Source organism: Malaclemys terrapin, chromosome 1, assembly GCF_027887155.1.
Source record: "Malaclemys terrapin pileata isolate rMalTer1 chromosome 1, rMalTer1.hap1, whole genome shotgun sequence".
NCBI classification, from domain to species: Eukaryota; Metazoa; Chordata; order Testudines; family Emydidae; genus Malaclemys; species Malaclemys terrapin.
In genome coordinates this window covers 353,899,458-353,916,605 of record NC_071505.1, presented here as the reverse complement: position 1 = coordinate 353,916,605, position 17,148 = coordinate 353,899,458, and the positions used below count along the sequence as shown (strand labels likewise).

Sequence of the window (17,148 nt, the reverse complement as noted above, 5' to 3'; positions counted from 1 at the left end):
AGGGCATTCACCCACGAAAGCTTATGCTCCAATACATCTGTTAGTCTTAAAGGTGCTACAGGACTCTCTGTTGCTTTTTACAGATCCAGACTAACACGGCTACCCCTCTGATACTGGGTGAATGGGGAACTCCCTATAGCATGGACTCTCCAGACTGGGGTTCATTGCATTAAGGAACAATGAGGTGAAAATATCATTTTTCAGTGTGTGAAGAGTGACCAATCTGCTTCACCTATGAGAACAGCCTCCAGGAGTGCATGTAGTGTCTCATATTAACATTGTCTCTCCACCCAGGCATTTGTATAGCGACCTTCACCCTAGACCCTGGGCATATAAAGGAAGTCGGGAAACATATGGTATATTCAGGAGATACTGTTCTGCCTCAGAGTTGGACACCTTCTGCCCTACTGCATGTCAAATTCTAACACAACCGACTTCACCAACCCTTCCACATTCATCCTGCTGGGCATTCCTGGCCTGGAGATGGCCCATATCTGGATCTCAATCCCCTTCTGCACCATATATGTATTAGCTGTCTTGGGGAACTTCACCATCATGTTCATTGTGAAGATAGAGCTGAGCCTCCATGGGCCCATGTACTATTTCCTCTGCATGCTGGCCATCACCGACCTGGTCCTGTCTACATCTATCCTACCCAAGACCCTGAGCATCTTCTGGTTTAATTCAAGAGAGATCGATTTCAGTGCCTGCCTCACCCAGATGTACTTTATCCATTGCTTCTCATCGATGGAGTCTGGGATCTTCGTGGCCATGGCTTTTGATCGCTATGTGGCCATCTGTGATCCCCTGAGACATTCCACCATCCTGACAAACCCTGTGGTGGCCAAGATCATCCTGGCCGTGGTGCTGCGTGGGAGCATGCTCTCGCTGCCCTCTCTCCTCCTGGTGAGGCAGTGGCCATATTGCAGAACCAATATTATCCCCCACTCTTACTGCGAGCACATAGCTGTGGTGAAACTGGCCTGCACTGACATCCGCATCAGTAGTTACTACAGCCTCTCTGTGGCATTCTTGGTGACTGGTCTGGATGGTTTTTTTATCACCGTATCCTATATCCAGATCCTCAGGGTAATCTTCAAGCTCCCCACAAAGGATGCCCGGCTTAAGACTTTTGGGACCTGCATCTCCCATCTTTGTGCGATCTTAACCTTTTACATCCCAAAATTCTTCTCCTCTCTCACACACCGTTTTGGCCACAATGTGCCCCTGCATTTCTTCATTCTCAGTGCCAACGTTTATCTTCTGGTGCCCCCATTCCTACATCCCCTCATCTATGGGTTGAGGACCAAAGAGATCCGTGACAGGCTGCTACAGCTCTTCACTCATAAAGGGGTGTAAATGTTTCTCCTGGTGCTCTGGCACTCAGAACGAACTCTGCGCAGAGCTGACTGGTGACTTGGTTCTGTGCCTTCTTCACTGAATTACATACTGAGAAGTCAAGGAGACATTAAACCCTTTCCTGACCTTACTGTGCTGTGTCAGTTTGACAATGTGGGGAATCAGTCTATGTACAACTCACTGGGTTTCCACCTTTCTAATTGCTGGTAAATGGACCCCCAAAACCCCTCGTTTTCTGCCAAGACTCCACCCCTGCTTTGCCTCTTCCCCATTAGGCATCACCCCTGTCATTTGATCATCTTTTCCCCTCCCCTTGTCACTCACTTGAACATTTCCACCTCCCTCCCCCACTCTCTAACAATCCCAAAGGATCGGAAACATCATAGAATCATAGAATCATAGAATATCAGAGTTGGAAGGGACCTCAAGAGGTCATCTAGTCCAACCCCCTGCTCAAAGCAGGACCAATTCCCAGCTAAATCATTCCAGCCAGGGCTTTGTCAAGCCGGGCCTTAAAAACCTCCAAGGAAGGAGACTCCACCACCTCCCTAGGTAACGCATTCCAGTGTTTCACCACCCTCCTAGTGAAATAGTTTTTCCTGATATCCAACCTGGACCTCCCCCACTGCAACTTGAGACCATTGCTCCTTGTTCTGTCATCTGCCACCACTGAGAACAGCCGAGCTCCATCCTCTTTGGAACCCCCCTTCAGGTAGTTGAAGGCTGCTATCAAATCCCCCCTCATTCTTCTCTTCTGGAGACTAAACAATCCCAGTTCTCTCAGCCTCTCCTCATAAGTCATGTGCTCCAGACCCCTAATCATTTTTGTTGCTCTCCGCTGGACTCTTTCCAATTTTTCCACATCCTTCTTGTAGTGTGGGGACCAAAACTGGACACAGTATTCCAGATGAGGCCTCACCAATGTCAAATAAAGGGGAACGATCACGTTCCTCGATCTGCTGGCAATGCCCCTACTTATACAGCCCAAAATGCCGTTAGCCTTCTTGGCAACAAGAGCACACTGTTGACTCATATCCAGCTTCTCGTCCACTGTGACCCCTAGGTCCTTTTCAGCAGAACTGCTACCTAGCCATTCGGTCCCTAGTCTGTAGCAGTGCATGGGATTCTTCCGTCCTAAGTGCAGGACTCTGCACTTGTCCTTGTTGAACCTCATCAGGTTTTTTTCTGCCCAATCCTCTAATTTGTCTAGGTCCCTCTGTATCCGATCCCTACCCTCTAGTGTATCTACCACGCCTCCTAGTTTAGTGTCATCTGCAAACTTGCTGAGAGTGCAGTCCACACCATCCTCCAGATCATTAATAAAGATATTAAACAAAACCGGCCCCAGGACCGACCCTTGGGGCACTCCACTTGAAACCGGCTGCCAACTAGACATGGAGCCATTGATCACTACCCGTTGAGCCCGACGATCTAGCCAGCTTTCTATCCACCTTACAGTCCATTCATCCAGCCCATACTTCTTTAACTTGGTGGCAAGAATACTGTGGGAGACAGTATCAAAAGCTTTGCTAAAGTCAAGAAATAACACATCCACTGCTTTCCCCTCATCCACAGAGCCAGTTATCTCATCATAGAAGGCAATTAGGTTAGTCAGGCACGACTTCCCCTTCGTGAATCCATGCTGACTGTTCCTGATCACTTTCCTCTCCTCTAAATGTTTCATAATTGATTCCTTGAGGACCTGCTCCATGATTTTTCCAGGGACTGAGGTGAGGCTGACTGGCCTGTAGTTCCCCGGATCCTCCTTCTTCCCTTTTTTAAAGATGGGCACTACATTAGCCTTTTTCCAGTCATCTGGGACCTCCCCCGATCGCCATGAGTTTTCAAAAATAATGGCTAATGGCTCTGCAATCTCACCCGCCAACTCCTTTAGCACCCTCGGATGCAGCGCATCCGGCCCCATGGACTTGTGCACGTCCAGTTTTTCTAAATAGTCCCGAACCACTTCTTTCTCCACAGAGGGTTGGCCACCTTCTCCCCATGCTGTACTGCCCAGTGCAGCAATCTGGGAGCTGACCTTGTGCGTGAAGACAGAGGCAAAAAAATCATTGAGTACATTAGCTTTTTCCACATCCTCGGTCACTAGATTGCCTCCCTCATTCAGTAAGGGGCCCACACTTTCCTTGATTTTCTTCTTGTTGCTAACATACCTGAAGAAACCCTTCTTGTTACTCTTAACATCTCTTGCTAACTGCAACTCCAAGTGTGATTTGGCCTTCCTGATTTCACTCCTGCACGCCTGAGCAATATTTTTATACTCCTTCCTGGTCATTTGTCCAATCTTCCACTCCTTATAAGCCTCTTTTTTGCGTTTAAGATCAGCAAGGATTACACTGTTTAGCCAAGCTGGTCGCCTGCCATATTTACTATTCTTTCTACACATCGGGATGGTTTGTTCCTGCAACCTCAATAAGGATTCTTTAAAATACAGCCAGCTCTCCTGGACCCCTTTGCCCTTCATGTTATTCTCCCAGGGGATCCTGCCCATCTGTTCCCTGAGGGAGTCAAAGTCTGCTTTTCTGAAGTCCAGGGTCCGTATTCTGCTGCTCTCCTTTCTTCCTTGTGTCAGGATCCTGAACTCGACCATCTCATGGTCACTGCCTCCCAGGTTCCCATCCACTTTTGCTTCCCCTACTAGTTCTTCCCTGTTTGTGAGCAGCAGGTCAAGAAAAGCTTTGCCCCTAGTTGGTTCCTCCAGCACTTGCACCAGGAAATTGTCCCCTACACTTTCCAAAAATTTCCTGGATTGCCTGTGCACCGCTGTATTGCTCTCCCAGCAGATATCAGGGTGATTAAAGTCTCCCATGAGAACCAGGGCCTGCGATCTAGCAACTTCTGCTAGTTGCCAGAAGAAAGCCTCGTCCACCTCGTCCCCCTGGTCTGGTGGTCTATAGCAGACTCCAACCACGACATCACCCTTGTTGCTCACACTTCTCAACTTTATCCAGAGACTCTCAGGTTTTTCTGCAGTATCATACCGGAGCTCTGAGCAGTCATACTCCTCTCTTACATACAATGCAACTCCCCCACCTTTTCTGCCCTGCCTGTCCTTCCTGAACAGTTTATATCCATCCATGACCGTACTCCAGTCATGTGAGTTATCCCACCAAGTCTCTGTTATTCCAATCACATCATAGTTCCCTGACTGTGCCAGGACTTCCAGTTCTCCCTGCTTGTTTCCCAGGCTTCTTGCATTTGTGTATAGGCACTTAAGATAACTCAACGATCGTCCCTCTTTCTCAGCATGAGACAGGAGTCCTCCCCTGTTGCGCTCTCCTGCTTGTGCTTCCTCCCAGGATCCCATTTCCCCACTTACCTCAGGGCTTTGGTCTCCTTCCCCCGGTGAACCTAGTTTAAAGCCCTCCTCACTAGGTTAGCCAGCCTGCTGGCGAAGATGCTCTTCCCTCTCTTCGTTAGGTGGAGCCCGTCTCTGCCTAGCACTCCTTCTTCTTGGAACACCATCCCATGGTCGAAGAATCCAAAGCCTTCTCTCCGACACCACCTGCGTAGCCATTCGTTGACTTCCACGATTCGACGGTCTCTACCCTGGCCTTTTCCTTGCACAGGGAGGATGGACGAGAACACCACTTGCGCCTCAAACTCCTTTATCCTTCTTCCCAGAGCCACGTAGTCTGCAGTGATCCGCTCAAGGTCATTCTTGGCAGTATCATTGGTGCCCACGTGGAGAAGCAGGAAGGGGTAGCGATCCGAGGGCTTGATGAGTCTCGGCAGTCTCTCCGTCACATCGTGTATCCTAGCTCCTGGCAAGCAGCAGACCTCTCGGTTTTCCCGGTCAGGGCGGCAGATAGATGACTCAGTCCCCCTGAGGAGGGAGTCCCCGACCACCACTACCCTCCTCCTCCTCTTGGGAGTGGTGGTCGTGGAACCCCCATCCCTAGGACAGTGCATCTTTTGCCTTCCAATCGGTGGAGTCTCCTTCTGCTCCCTTCCCTCAGATGGGCCATCTAGTCCACTCTCCGCATTAGTACCTGTAGAGAGAACATGGAAACGATTGCTCACCTGTATCTCCATTGCTGGTGCATGGACGCTCCTCTTTCTCCTTCTGGAGGTCACATGCTGCCAAACCTCTTCACAATCCTTCTGTCCCTGCTGCGCCTGCTCTGAATCTTCAGAACATTGTGGCCGTAGGAGCATCTCCTGACGTCTGTCCAGGAAATCTTCATTTTCCCTTATGCAACGCAGAGTTGATACTTGTTTCTCCAGCCCTCGAACCTTCTCCTCCAATATGGAGACCAGCTTGCATTTTGTGCAGACAAAGTCGCTTCTGTCCTGTGGAAGAAAGACAAACATGGCACAACCTGTGCAGGTTACAACAGCTGATCGCTCACCTTCCACATCACCGTCCTCTTAGGAGCTTCCTCAACTGTTGCAGGAACTACTCAGAGAAACCTGCAGATGAAAGCCTCAGTGCGCTCTCCCTAGGCAATCTCCCGCTGTTAGCCTCTGCTGTTCGCCGCTCAGCTGGTTCGCTGCTGACTGCCCTTATATACCAGTCAGGCCCACTCAAGGCCCAGCTGGAACAAAGCACTCCCAATTCACACTTTTCAAACAAACAAGCAAGCAATCAAGCACACGGTCAAACTGACCAACTGTCCCAGCAGCAGACACTCAGATACTCACCAACACAGCCCCCCTAATGCAGCACTTAGCGTACCTCCTCTCGGACAGCTCCCAGGCAAACTCCCGCTGTTAGCCTCTGCTGTTCGCCGCCCTGTGCTGGAAGGAAGCAGGCAGCTGGTAGCCCATGTGAATGCTGCGACCCTGAGTCCAGAAACTCCTCAGTCACCTGTCACTTATCATACTGGGTTTGTAAAATTATCCTCTACACAATCACATATGAGGCACATCAAGGATGTCAGCATTAATTGCCGGGAACACCTTGGTGGGAAGACACAGGGGCAGAAGTTTCTGTGGTTAGGCAGGGGATAGAGTAAGAAAGTGACATATTGCCAGGACAGATGGTAGAGCTTCTAGTAGAGGAGGTCAAAAAATCCTTGTGCCATGGCTAAGATGCACATACAAACCGAGTGTTGGGAAGCTTTATTATCAGTTTGGATAGTACAGGTGTGGCCAACCTGACCCTGAGAAGGAGCCAGAATTTACCAATGTACCTTGCCAAAGAGCCTCAGTAATACGTAAGCAGCTCCCCCATAATCCCTCTCCCTGCTCCCAGCTCTTTTGTGGCATGCATGGGGCTCCGGGGAGGGGGAGGAGCGAGGGCACGGCAGGCTCAAGGGAGGGCATGGGAAGGGGTGGAGTGGGGGCAGAGTCTGTGGCCGAGCAAGGGGTTGAGCAGTGAGCACCCCCCAGGACATTGGAAAGTTGGCGCCTGTAGCTCCTGCCCAGGAGTTGGTGCCAATATAAGGAGCCACATATTAACTTCTCATGAGACGCATGTGGCTCTGGAGCCACAGGTTGGCCACCCTTGGGGCAGTAGATGATAACCCGATTAATATGCTAATTGGTAATGACATTTTTCACGTAGCTTAGGCTGTTAAAGTGTCTGCCTAAAACAAGGATTGTTCTGCTGGAACCTCAGAGGGAAAGAGGGAATGTCCCAGGAGCTGCTGAAGGAATGAGATTGAGTCTCCTTAATTCCTTTGCAGCAGGGAGAAGCTGCATGGTTCCAAGAGCAGGGGGGTTGAGACCAGCTCCTGCACTGCAGCTGAAGGCAGAGTCTCCTCAGGGAGGGAGAAGTGTGTGTTACCTATCAGGGAGAAAAATGTCAGGATAGCAGCTAAATGAGGGACATACCCAATGCTAGAAAGCACAGGAAGCTGTGTCCCAGAGGGCGGCACAGAGAAGGGAGATGGAATCCTAGAAACCACTGGGGAGGTCGGTATGAGTTCATTTAACACTGCAGCAGGAAGCAACAGCACATCAGGAAGGGAGAGGGGAGTAGCGCCTCTCAGTGAGACAGGTGTCCAGTGTGTTAGCTGTGAGCCCTTCACAACTGAACAGGGGGCAGATCCCACCCTAGAGAGCCAAAGGGTATCTGTCTTGGGGAGGGGGGCAGAGGTGGAATCTGGTAAAGGAACAGTGGGAGTACAGGAATGTCTCCTCACTGGTCACTTGGGAGAGGATGCCCAGGACAGAATGGCTGATTCAGCATCTGGGCATCTAGGCACTCGGCCTGTGACTCAAGTTTTGATAGGGAACAGTGTCACTGACCACCTGGAGGGTGAGAGAGTGTACCCCAATCCAGGTCCCAATTTATCAGGAATTTGTTCCTGATGTGCTTGGGAAAATGAACTCTGTATTTTTAGAATCATAGAATCACAGAGAATTAGGCTTAACCATTTGGCCCCCAGCCTGTAGCCTGTAGCAGTGCATCGGATTCTTCCATCCTAATTGGCATCGGGCTTTGCCACTCTGTCAACATATCAATGCCAAATCTCATAGAATCACAGAATCATAGAATATCAGGTTTACATAAGAACATAAGAACATACATAAGAACATAAGAATGGCCGTACTGGGTCAGAACAAAGGTCCATCTAGCCCAGTATCCTGTCTACCGACAGTGGCCAATGCCAGGTGCCCCAGAGGGAGTGAACCTAACAGGCAATGATCAAGTGATCTCTCTCCTGCCATCCATCTCCATGCTCTTACAAACAGAGGTTAGGACACCATTCCTTATCCATCCTGGCTAATAACCATTAATAGACTTAACCACCATGAATTTATCCAGTTCTCTTTTAAACGCTGTTATAGTCCTAGCCTTCATAACCTCCTCAGGTAAGGAGTTCCACAAATTGACTGTGTGCTGCGTGAAGAATTACTTCCTTTTATTTGTTTTAAACCTGCTGCCTATTATTTTCATTTGGTGACCCCTAGTTCTTGTATTATGGGAATAAGTAAATAACTTTTCCTTAAAAAGCAACAGAGAGTCCTGTGGCACCCTTAAGACTAGCAGATGTATTGGAGCATAAGCTTTCGTGGGTGACATGCATGATTTAGGGAGAACGCGTTTGGATATGCTAGGAGCAATCAACGAGAAGCCTTATGTGTCTATTGCTTTTCAGAGAACACCTGTTCACAGGCTCAAAACTTGTCACAGGAGGGAAATGATAATAAACCTGGCCTGCTGTCTGGATGAGGAAACTGAGGCACAACACCTCATGGCGTTGATGAATATATGGATTGAGTTACAACTAGTTGGAAAAGCACAATGTTTAACAATGCTGCATAGAAAACACACTTGCTGACTTTTGTGATCACTATGCTGATCTACAAAGTGTCGAAAGGTACACAGAAGTTTGCTAGAACACCTGTGAATAACATTACAACTTTGGAGTTGTATGGTGAAAAAGTAAAGAGAGCCTTGAACACACTGCTTCTGCATCAGTCAGTGAATAACAGTTCTGCAGTAACTAAGGGGAGAGGTGACATTGTGTGCCCCAAAGCAACACCCAGTCACCCCCATATGTGACATGGTGATATGATTATGAATATGATTTTTAGAAAGTATTTAATATATGTCATGTCAGATATCAATGGAAAAGGTCTGATTTGCTGAATATGATTACACAATTTGTATTCATATGTTGTTTTTGTACCTAACGTTCTGAGAGCATACAAGGGCATGTGACTAGCTCCTGTACACTGGACTCCATATTGTACTTTTCCAGTAACTGTGCTGGTGGCTTTTGCTTGGAAATATGAAGCTCCCTCTACATGGCAAAAGCTATTAAATGTGGAAGCGACATCGTCACTTGGCCTTACTCCCCAAAAAACTCAACACCAAAGACGTTAGAACCTGGGATTGAAATGGGGCTGTGGTCCCAGGCTGAAGGGGTTTCTAGCCTGTACATGGAAGATTGTTGGTGTTGTGAGAGGCTACCGGTGTCGTGCTTCTGCTTTCTCCTGTTGATATCACTCGGCTGTGTGCGTGTGTTCCCTCTGTGTGCTGCCCCAGCTCTGCGCAGATAGCTGACACAGCAGACCCGACGAGAATCCCCAATAACCACAGAGTCTACTAAGATACAAAGGCCCCTCGGCCAGGTTTATTGCCACCCTGACACAATTTCAGTTCCCCGTAGATTACTTAGTCTACCGGGCATACTGCTAGAAAGTGCCGCTCGGCAATGGACTCAGCTCAGTGGCGGGACTTTCCACTGCCCCCTCAGCCGGACAAAGACACCACCCCAGGGACACATTCTTATACACAAGTACAAACAAGTTACACATCACTCCTGACGTATTGAGGTGCATCCCCTCTACGTAGCAAGGTACAACCCCTCTATGTAGCAAGGGGCCGCCTCGCACCTTGTACCTGTTGGTTCAATCAAAACATCTCTATCCATCATTTTACCCTTTTGCCCCTGTCATTGGGATGGGTCGGTCTGTTCCATGTTATCTGTGGAATGTTCCGGTATGGTATGTCTTGGTACCATGTTTATACTATAACTATGCTAAATGAATATATATTTCTGCAACATCAGCCCTTTCCTTGCCAACTTCTGTGAGCAGGGCCTGCCTTTTGCTCACAGCTTACCTTTGCTTTCTATGCTAGCAAAGCCTTGACCATTACTTTAGTTTGGTTCAGGCTTCATACTGGGCCTTCATTAGGCCTTTACCATGTTGCCTTCACTTACTACATTACTACAGTTGGATTGTTTGTCCCATCAGGGTGACAGACTGTTTGATTCAAAGCCTGTCTAGTGTATAAAACTTAAATTGTGATGTTGTTTATTTTTCAGATTTCAACTTTGTTCTTTGCATTATTACTTATAATCACTTAAAATTGATCTTTCTGTAATTAATAAATTTGTTTTATATATTTTTTACTTAGTACAGGATGTTGTTTGAAGTGTAAAAGGGAAATCTGCTCAGGCTGATGCATTGTCCTCTCCACATTGAGGGAGGGGCAGACTGGGAAATAAACGTATACTGGTCAGGCTTTTGGCCATGGCAAGACGGTACAGCTCTTGGGTCCTAGGGCGGGTAGCTGAGGGGAACTGGCTGGAGCCTCTCTATTGTTGTTTCATGGATGGCTAGTGAAATCATTCATGTAAATGCAGCTGGGTGTGTCCCTGTCTGTGTTTAGCTATGTAAGTGCAAAACCTGAGATTCTTGCAGCTTGTCACAGCCTCACAGTGTGAGAGGGGGCCCAGATTGGTATCCCAGAGGTCTCGGCTGTCCCCAGTTCCAGGTTGCACCACAGAGAATTCTGTCACCACCCCACCCCAGTGAACAGGCCCTGCAAGGCCGTATTTCCATTTCCCTGTTCTCATGTGGTCACTTACTGACAGAGAGACCATGGTTATGGAAGGGAAGTCAGGACACTTTGTTCTGTCAGTCTGTCTCTGTGACCTTGAACAAGTCATGTCTCCCCGTGGCTCAGTTTACTGATCAGTGAAATGGGGATGGTTCATAGTGACTTTCCTTTGGTAGATATTTTGAAGATCACTCATTGAAAGGTGCTACACAGTATGATGATAGTTACTGATGAGAAGTACTGATCTCTGATCCCTTAGTGACAGCCCCATGTGTTTGCTGTAAGTGCTTGTGTCTCCTCTCAGTCAACTTTCTCCACATTTCTCTGTCTGCTATCTACCCATCTATCCTGAGAATTTACAGGATATCAGAACCTCAGGAGAGTTAGGCATTATCCCTACTTTTCTTACTCATCAACTATAATTATTAAATATATACACACAAACGTACAGAGCAGCCAATTCCTCTCTGACTCAGCACAGAGCCCATGAGTTCTCATCTCCCTTTGGGAAGGTTCCTTAATTACTGTTTACTCCTAAAGCTGGATAATTAGTACAGAAGGGGAGACATGCTTGTCTACAGCCTGTTTACATTCAGATGCTCCCTTCTCCTCTAGAGCCTGAGTGAACCCCATTGGGATTGCACAGAGTTATATTATAAACTGTACACAACCCTGTGTCAGCTCTTGGTGTGGGATGCTGCTGCAGATGCTGGGTTGAGAGAGGTGTTGGACACAGCTACCTGAGGAAGATTCCCAGGGAAGATGCTTCCTTCTCAGAATTCACAGGTACCCATCTCTAGCTGAGGAGCTCACCTGATTGACAAACCCTGTGCAACGTGGGTGTGGTGGGATAGAGAATAAATCTATGGTGCTCTCCGCTATGCACAACCATGAAAGATGCCAGGGCCCTTGCCATAAGTGGTGAGTTTGCTAAAGAATCACTGGACAAAATGTCACTGATTTCTGTGCACTCCTGCACATCCCACCTGATGACCTCCAGCCACAAGGTGGTGCATTTCAGTGGCTCAATGAATCCTTCAGGATGAAAGATGTTAGTAGATGTGCAATACAAGGCCAAATTCTGAGACCACAGCCCATGCTTTGCTCAGGCCCTAGTGAGGAAATCTCCCCTTGGAGCAAGAACTGAATAGAGACATCAGGAGCCAACTGTGTGCTAATGCACAGACACTGTCACCCTCTCCTCTTGCATTTCAGGGCTCCGTCTGTTAATGGGACAGAGGGACAGGGGCTGTTACCTGACTTTTATCTGCTGGAAAGCTTGGAAGTGCTAGTGCTCCTCACTAGAAAAATAATGAGATTTTTTAAAACATGGGTAACACATACTTTCTCCTAACTTCATTCGAAAAGTTGGCTGAACTGTTATGCCTGAAACTTCAAAAAAAACAAAAAAACAAACAAACAAACAAAAAACAACAAAAAAACCCCAATTCTGATTGAAACAGATACCAAGCATGAGAAATTTCAGTCTAAACACCTAAAATTTGGCAAACTTATAAGCAACTTAAAAAGAGGTCTTCTAATGGAAGGTGTCAGACAGCCTTAACTACAGGTGATGCCACCAGCACCGCCTCCAATGGCCAATCCATTTGTAAAGCCCATTTTTCTATGATCTTTGCTCCAATAATATTGGTAGCAAGGAGTTCTACCAGCCAAATATGAATTACATTAGCAATCACCTTTTCTCAAGGTTATATGTTCAGACTTTCAATTTAACTAAATGTTCCCTTGTTCATGTTATGAGACACATGAAATAGAAATGCCTGATCTACTCTCTTTATCAATAGATACATAGGGTTTAAGGTCAGAAGAGACCATTTGATCATCCAGTCTGACCTCCTGTAAAACACAGGCCCATTAAATTTCACTCAGTTACCTCTGGATTGAGCTGAAAGACTTGTGTGTGACTAAGGCCCAGTCTTCACTAAGATTTTACATCATAGAATTATAGAGCCATGGAGTTATAAGGGGATGCAAAGGACAGCTAGTTTATCCCCCTGACAAGATGCAGGATTTGTTTTGTCTTAATCATCTAAAACTGATGGCTAATCACACATCTTCATAGAATGAGCTTCCATGATTTCCCTGGGAGTCTGGTCCATTGGCCTCCTGTGCTTAAAGTTAGGTAGATTTTCCTGAAATTTAATTTAAATCTGCTATGCTGGAATTTGAACCCATTGCCTCTTGTCCTGCCCCTCTGTGGTAAGACAGAATACCTTTCCTCCACCTTTTTATGGCAGCCTTACAAGTATTTGAAGACCACTATCATGTCCCCCATTAATTTCGTCTTTTCCAAATAAACATACTGATTCCCTTGGCTTGCTCATATGGCTTGCATTCCATTCCTTGTGTAACATTTGTTACTTGCCTATGTATCCTTTCCAGGTTCTCTACATCCTTTCTATACATTGGTGAGCAAAATTGGACACACTACTCCAATTGAGACCTAGCCCACACCGAGTAGAGGAATGCTATCATGTACCATCACTTGAATGCTACACTTCTGCTAATATAACCTAACATTACATTTGCCTTTTTCGAAACATTTTTCCTAGTCCATTGCTTCTTGTCTTCTCTCAGAGGTTAAGATAAACACTTTTTCTCCATCCTTGAAAAAAACCTTTTAGGTTTTTGAAAACTGTTATCATTTCCCCCCTCAGTTTTCTCCTTTTGAGACTAAACAAGACTATCTCTTTCATACTTCCCTCATAGGTCGTGTTTTTAAGAGCCCTAATCATCCTTTTCTCCAGTTTCTCCAGAACATTTTGTATGTTTATCTGATTCTCCAAAGACTTGCAACCTCCCAACTTAGTATCATCTGCAAATTTAATAAGTGTACTCCCTATGCCATGATCTAAATCGTTGATGAAGATATTAAAAAGAACGGGACCCAGAACTTATCCTTGCAACACCCCACTTGTTATGCCCTTCCAGTATCACTGTGAACCATTGATAACTACTCCCTGGGAGCGGTTATCCAACCAGTTATGCATCCACCTTATAGTAGCTCCATCTAGGTGGTATTTCCCTTGTTTCCTAATGAGAAAGTTATGCAAGGTTGTATTAAAAGCTGTAATAATGTCTAAAGATACCACATCTACTGCTTCCACACATCCACAGGGTTTCTTACTCTGTCAAAGAAAGCTATAAGGTGGTTTGACATGTTTTGTTCTTGAGAAATCCATGCTGACTATCACTTATCAGTTAATTATCTTGATTGCTTAATAAATTGTGACATTATCTTACCTGGTATAGAAGTTAGGCTGACTGGTCAGTACTTGCCTGGGTTCCCTTATTTCCCTTTTTATAGATAGGCACTATATGTGCTCTTTTCAAGACTTCCAGAATCTCCCCTGTCTTCCATGACTTTTCAAAGATAATAGCTAAGGGCTCAGATCCTTCCTAAGTCAGTTCCTTCACACTATGCGCTAACTGTCTTGGTGAAAACTGAAACAAATAAGTCATTCAACAGCTATGCCATTTCCACATTTCTTCTTATTATTTAGTAATGGACCTGCCCTGTCCTTGGTCTTCCATTTGTTTCTAAGGTATTTGTAGAATGTTTTCTTGTTACCCTTTTGTCTCTAGTTATTTTGATCTTTTGTGCTTTGGCCTTTCTAATTTTGCCCCTACATACATGTATTATTTGCTTATATATCTCCTTTGTAATGTGGTCTTGTTTCCACTTTTTGTAGGATCCTTTTTTGATTTTTAAATCATTCAAGATCTCCTGGTTAAGTCATTGCAGTCTCTTGCCATACTTCCTATCTTTCCTACGCAGGGGGATAGTTTGCTATTGTGCCCTTAATGATGTCTCTCTGAAAAACAGGCAGCTGTCTTCTATTGTTTTTCCCCTTAGACTTGCTTCCCATGAGATCTTGCCTACCTACTCCCCTGAGTTTGCTCAAGTCTGCCTTCTTGAAATCCATTGTCTTTATTTTGCTGTTCTCCCTCCTACCATTCCTTAGAATCATAAACTCTATCATTTCATGATCACTTTCCTCCAAGTTGCCTTGCACTTTCAAATTCTCAACCAGTTGCTCCTTATACGTCAAAATCAAGTCTACAACAGCCTGTCTCCAAGTAGGTTTCTCCAGCTTCTGAAACAAAAAATTGTCTCCAATACATTCCAAGAACTTATTGGATAATCTGTGCCCTGGTGTAGACAACATGAGATGAATTCTTCCATTGACCTAGCTACCACCTCTCAGGGATTACCTGTGCTGAGGTTAGAACCCTTCCATCCATGTAAGTAGTGTCTATAGTGAAGCACCATGGCAGCACCGCTGTAGCATTTTAAGTGTAAACAACCCTTCAAGCAGATCTTCCAGAAAAACATCCAGTCTGGATCTGCCAACAGGGGGAATTAGAGAATCCACCACTTCCCTTTTCAGTGTGTCCCAAAGGTTAATCACCATCAGTGCTAAATATTTGGCCCTAATTTCAAGCTGGAATTTACCTGGCTTCAGCTTCCAGCCCTTTGGACTCGCTCGGCCTTTGCCTGGTAGATTACATGATTTTCTCCCAATGAAAGTCTCCACTTGATAATATTTTTGATAATTTAAGGGCTCTGTACCTTCAAGTCTAACAGTCCGTCTTTTTCTCTATCCTCCAAGAATTTTTGTGGCTCTTTTCTGCACTCTCTCCAAGTTTTCAACATCTTTTTTCAAATGTGGATCCCAGAACCGGATGCAGTTTATTTCACCAATCCCATGTGCAAAGGTAAAATCCTTCCCCTGCTCCAACTCACCAACTCAGTATTTTCCACTACTAAATCAAATGCCTCTGAGAAATCAAGGTTCGTTGCATCTGCGTGGTACCCTTGATCCACCAAATGTGTACCCTTGATCCACCAAATGTGTACCCTTGATCAACCAATGTGTACTCTCATAAAAGGATGAAATCAGGTTTATTTGACAAGATCTGTTTTTCATAAACCCTGTTGGTGAATGGCATTACTTACATATCTAGACTTTTTTTAACTAATCCCATACTCGCTTTTCCATTGTTTCTTAACCTTGTGAATTCTTTTATAAAAAGAACTTTCCTTTTATATTTCAGTACTTTACATATAACACAGGAATTGACATAAATATTTTCGCGGATTTATCTTGTTCTTAATATATTTAATAAACTCCTTTTTGTGATCTATAGCCCTGCAATACATGGCATTTTCCCTGTTGTCTTAAAGTTCCTTATCAATTTTCTTAACATCTGATTTCTATTGTTGGCTAGCTATTTTCCCTTTTTCCTCTTTGTTACATATTGCTTCCCTCCCTCTAATTGTTGCCTTCACTTTACCACAAATCTGAGTTTTTACCCAAAGTTGTTCACTTTGTTGACTCTGGAATCAAGAGTTTTCTGATATCTAATAAATTGTTATAAAAGAATTACCAATATTCATTAATATTTTTCTGTCTAAATTTTTCCTCCCAATCAGTTTTGCTAACAATTTTCCTCAGCTTTAGGGAATTAGTCCTCTTGGAGCACTAAGTGTGTATAGATAGTACTGGTTGGGAACTGTCCATTTGAATGTAAATCAGTTTCCTTGTTTATTTTCCTCTCCTATATCATGTGGTCTCTTCTTTGTCTCTTGTATACACTAAAGAGTCCCAGACTTTTAGCTCCTTAATAGAGACTGGGTGACCAAAACTGAACACATTCCCGAACATGTTATGCTCCATCCCATATCTTATGGATCTGAACATTTCTTTTATTTTGTCTACTACTGTGAATGAGCAGGTGTTTTTCTTGAGCTGCTATCAGTGGTGTCCAGGTCTTTTCCCTCAGCTATATTCTAGTTGGGATGTTTCTCTCCGCACATATCTCTGCAAAATTTTGTTTTTTTCCCCTCTCTGATTTCGAGCAACTGGATGAATGGGGTCAAGTATCAGAGGGGTAGCTGTGTTAGTCTGAATCTGTAAAAAGCAACAGAGAGGCCTATGGTACCTTTAAGACTAACAGAAGTATTAGGAGCATAAGCTTTTGTGGGTAAAAACGTCATTTCTTCAGATGCAAGTAATGGAAATTTCCAGAGGCAGGTATAAATCAGTATGGAGATAACGAGGTTAGTTCAATCAGGGAGGGTGAGGTGCTCTGCTAGCAGTTGAGGTGTGAACACCAAGGAAGGAGAAACTGCTTCTGTAGTTGGATAGCCATTCACAGTCTTTGCTTAATCCTGATCTGATGGTGTCAAATTTGCAAATGAACTGGAGCTAAGCAGTTTCTCTTTGGAGTCTGGTCCTGAAGTTTTTTTGCTGTAAGATGGCTACCTTTACATCTGCTATTCTGTGGCCTGGGAGGTTGAAGTGTTCTCCTATACGTTTTTGTATATTGCCATTCCTGATATCTGACTTGTGTCCATTTATCCTCTTGCATAGTGACTGTCCAGTTTGGCCAATGTACATAGCAGAGGTGCATTGCTGGCACATGATGGCATATATAACACTGGTGGACGTGCAGGTGAATGAGCCGGTGATGTTGTAGCTGATCTGCTAAAGGTAGCCATC

General features: G+C 45.3%; 1 protein-coding gene across 1 annotated transcript; it reads left to right on the top strand.

Annotated features, from left to right (window-relative positions):
* Nucleotides 1-411: 411 nt before the first annotated feature.
* Nucleotides 412-1,359, top strand: LOC128833907 (olfactory receptor 52M1-like). Its single transcript, XM_054022188.1, has one exon. It carries the CDS (start codon nucleotides 412-414, stop codon nucleotides 1,357-1,359), a length of 948 nt encoding a protein of 315 aa, XP_053878163.1.
* Nucleotides 1,360-17,148: the final 15,789 nt, after the last annotated feature.